This window comes from Austrofundulus limnaeus, unplaced genomic scaffold (assembly GCF_001266775.1).
Source record: "Austrofundulus limnaeus strain Quisiro unplaced genomic scaffold, Austrofundulus_limnaeus-1.0 Scaffold49, whole genome shotgun sequence".
NCBI classification, from domain to species: domain Eukaryota; kingdom Metazoa; phylum Chordata; class Actinopteri; order Cyprinodontiformes; family Rivulidae; genus Austrofundulus; species Austrofundulus limnaeus.
In genome coordinates this window covers 508,155-510,081 of record NW_013952451.1, presented here as the reverse complement: position 1 = coordinate 510,081, position 1,927 = coordinate 508,155, and the positions used below count along the sequence as shown (strand labels likewise).

Here is a 1,927-nt window from a genome sequence, read left to right as displayed (position 1 = left end):
ATTATTATTATTATTGTTATTTTCCTGCAGACAATCGGGGAGTTATTCCTCATCCTCAGTGAGATGGGTTTCACAGAAGACCAGATCCAGGCAGCTGTGCAGGCGGGACATTTTTCTGTGACAGAAGCCACTGAGTGGTGAGTGGTCCCTGATTTTAAGATACTCTCGTTTATTGTCATAATTTATTAGGGGTGTAACAACACAACGATTCAGGTAAATATTTAATTTAAATGATTATTGATTCAATTACATCAGGGCAAAATGAAAGCATCGACCCATATTGACATAATTTGCCTTATGTGGGTGGATAATAAATGCCCATCWAACACAATCACAATCAAACACATAAGCATATGATATTGCATCATATTAATCACAATTGCATTGAGTTGAATCAAAATTGTATCATAACAGACTTGGTGATATCCAGAAACATTGTTCCGTCGTCCAAATAAATCATACCGTGTTTTGATAAAGCTGCTGATTTACACCCCTGTTGTTTATGTTCCTTCTTTCTGTCAACGACTTGTCTCCTGTGCATTGATAGGCTTTTACAGGGTCAGTATCCACGGCACAGGTTGGTGAAGCAGTCCTCACAACCAGCTGAAACAGCCTTTTCTGCCTTCAACCCTCCCAAAGAAGCAGCGAGCACCTCTGCCTCATCACCTGACAGCAGAGGTGACGCACCTCCACTTTACTTCAAGGTCAATAGTTTAGGATGCAAAATAATACCAATAGATTCATCCCTCTTGTTTTGTTTGCTTTTGTTTAGCTGGCTCATCGTTGGTTCTGAAGGCGTCACAATCCTCCACCCWGTCCCCCGATCCACCTCCGCTCGAGTCACGGATCAAACAAGACAAGAGCYACTTTGAAGAGAAAGAAAGGCAGCGTGTTGCTCAGGAAGTCCGAGCTGAGAAAAGGCAAAAGAAACAGGTTGGCACTGGCCAGGTGGCAATATTATACAGTTCATTAAAGGAGGGAGAAAAAAAAACACTTAAACTTTTGTTTTTCTGCCGTCAGGAGCGTGAGATGGTGTTGAAGCGGATAGCTGAGGATCGGAGAACCTTGCAGGCGAAAAGTCAGACAGCTCCTGTTTCAGAGACGACTCCTCCCGGTGATCAGGGGCAGAAACTCGGGGGAAAGATTCAGACAAATATAGATAATAATTGTGTCCTCATGGTAAGAAACGTTTATGATCAGTAGGACTGGTTGTATTTTAATGACATTTAGCACTCAATTCAACGTCGTTCGTTTGTGCGTCGACGCAGATTCGGCTGCCGTCGGGTGAGTCCATGCGGGAGCGATTCTCTGCCGACGCCTCGCTGCGCAGCGTCGTGGAGCACATCAGTGGGCGCCACCCGTCCCTGCCCTGCTTTTCCCTCCTCCAGGGCTTCCCCCGGAAACGCTTCGGGGAGGCGGAGCTGGCGTGTTCGCTGCGCTCTCTGGGCCTCACGCCAAACGCTTCGCTGTGCATTCAGACCACACCTCCAGAGACGCCTCAGGACCCCCCGAGCCCCGCAGACGCCCCTCCGGCAGGTCAGAATGAGCCATCGCCACACCTTTTACCTCCTCAGCCACATATACCCGTCCAGGACGACGTGGTAGGGCCGGACCCCGTTTTACCACCCCTGCTACCTAACCACGTGTGGGGGGAGGCAGTGAATTATGCTGGGATACCTGGAGCTGATCCTCCGCTGTCTGGACCCTCTCATTTCTGGGGTAAGTTTCAGATCTCCACTAACATCCTTCATGTTTAACATCAAAGCAGCTGAACTTCCACACAGTCTTGATTAAGTTAGTTTTCTGGAGGTCTTTTAATGTTTTTGTTTTTTATTTTGGCTGCTTTTTCAGCCATTTTCTTGAGACTTGCCTGGATAAATAACAGTAAATAAAAACAAATATTTTGTATTCAGTTGTTGTACCTGAA

General features: G+C 46.6%; 2 protein-coding genes across 2 annotated transcripts in view; one reads left to right on the top strand and one right to left on the bottom strand.

Moving 5' to 3' along the window:
- The window catches only part of slc4a2b (solute carrier family 4 member 2b), a 51,838-nt gene that overhangs the window by 45,962 nt on the left and 3,949 nt on the right, over nucleotides 1–1,927 (bottom strand). The gene's annotated exons all lie outside the window — the stretch shown is intronic.
- The window catches only part of si:ch73-173p19.1 (uncharacterized), a gene marked incomplete at its 5' end in the record, with an annotated part of 14,640 nt that continues 12,743 nt past the window's right edge, over nucleotides 31–1,927 (top strand). The window contains 5 exon segments of the mRNA XM_014008335.1: nucleotides 31–137; nucleotides 548–678; nucleotides 773–933; nucleotides 1,021–1,179; nucleotides 1,269–1,719. Of these exon segments, the coding sequence (XP_013863789.1) occupies nucleotides 31–137; nucleotides 548–678; nucleotides 773–933; nucleotides 1,021–1,179; nucleotides 1,269–1,719 (1,009 nt within the window).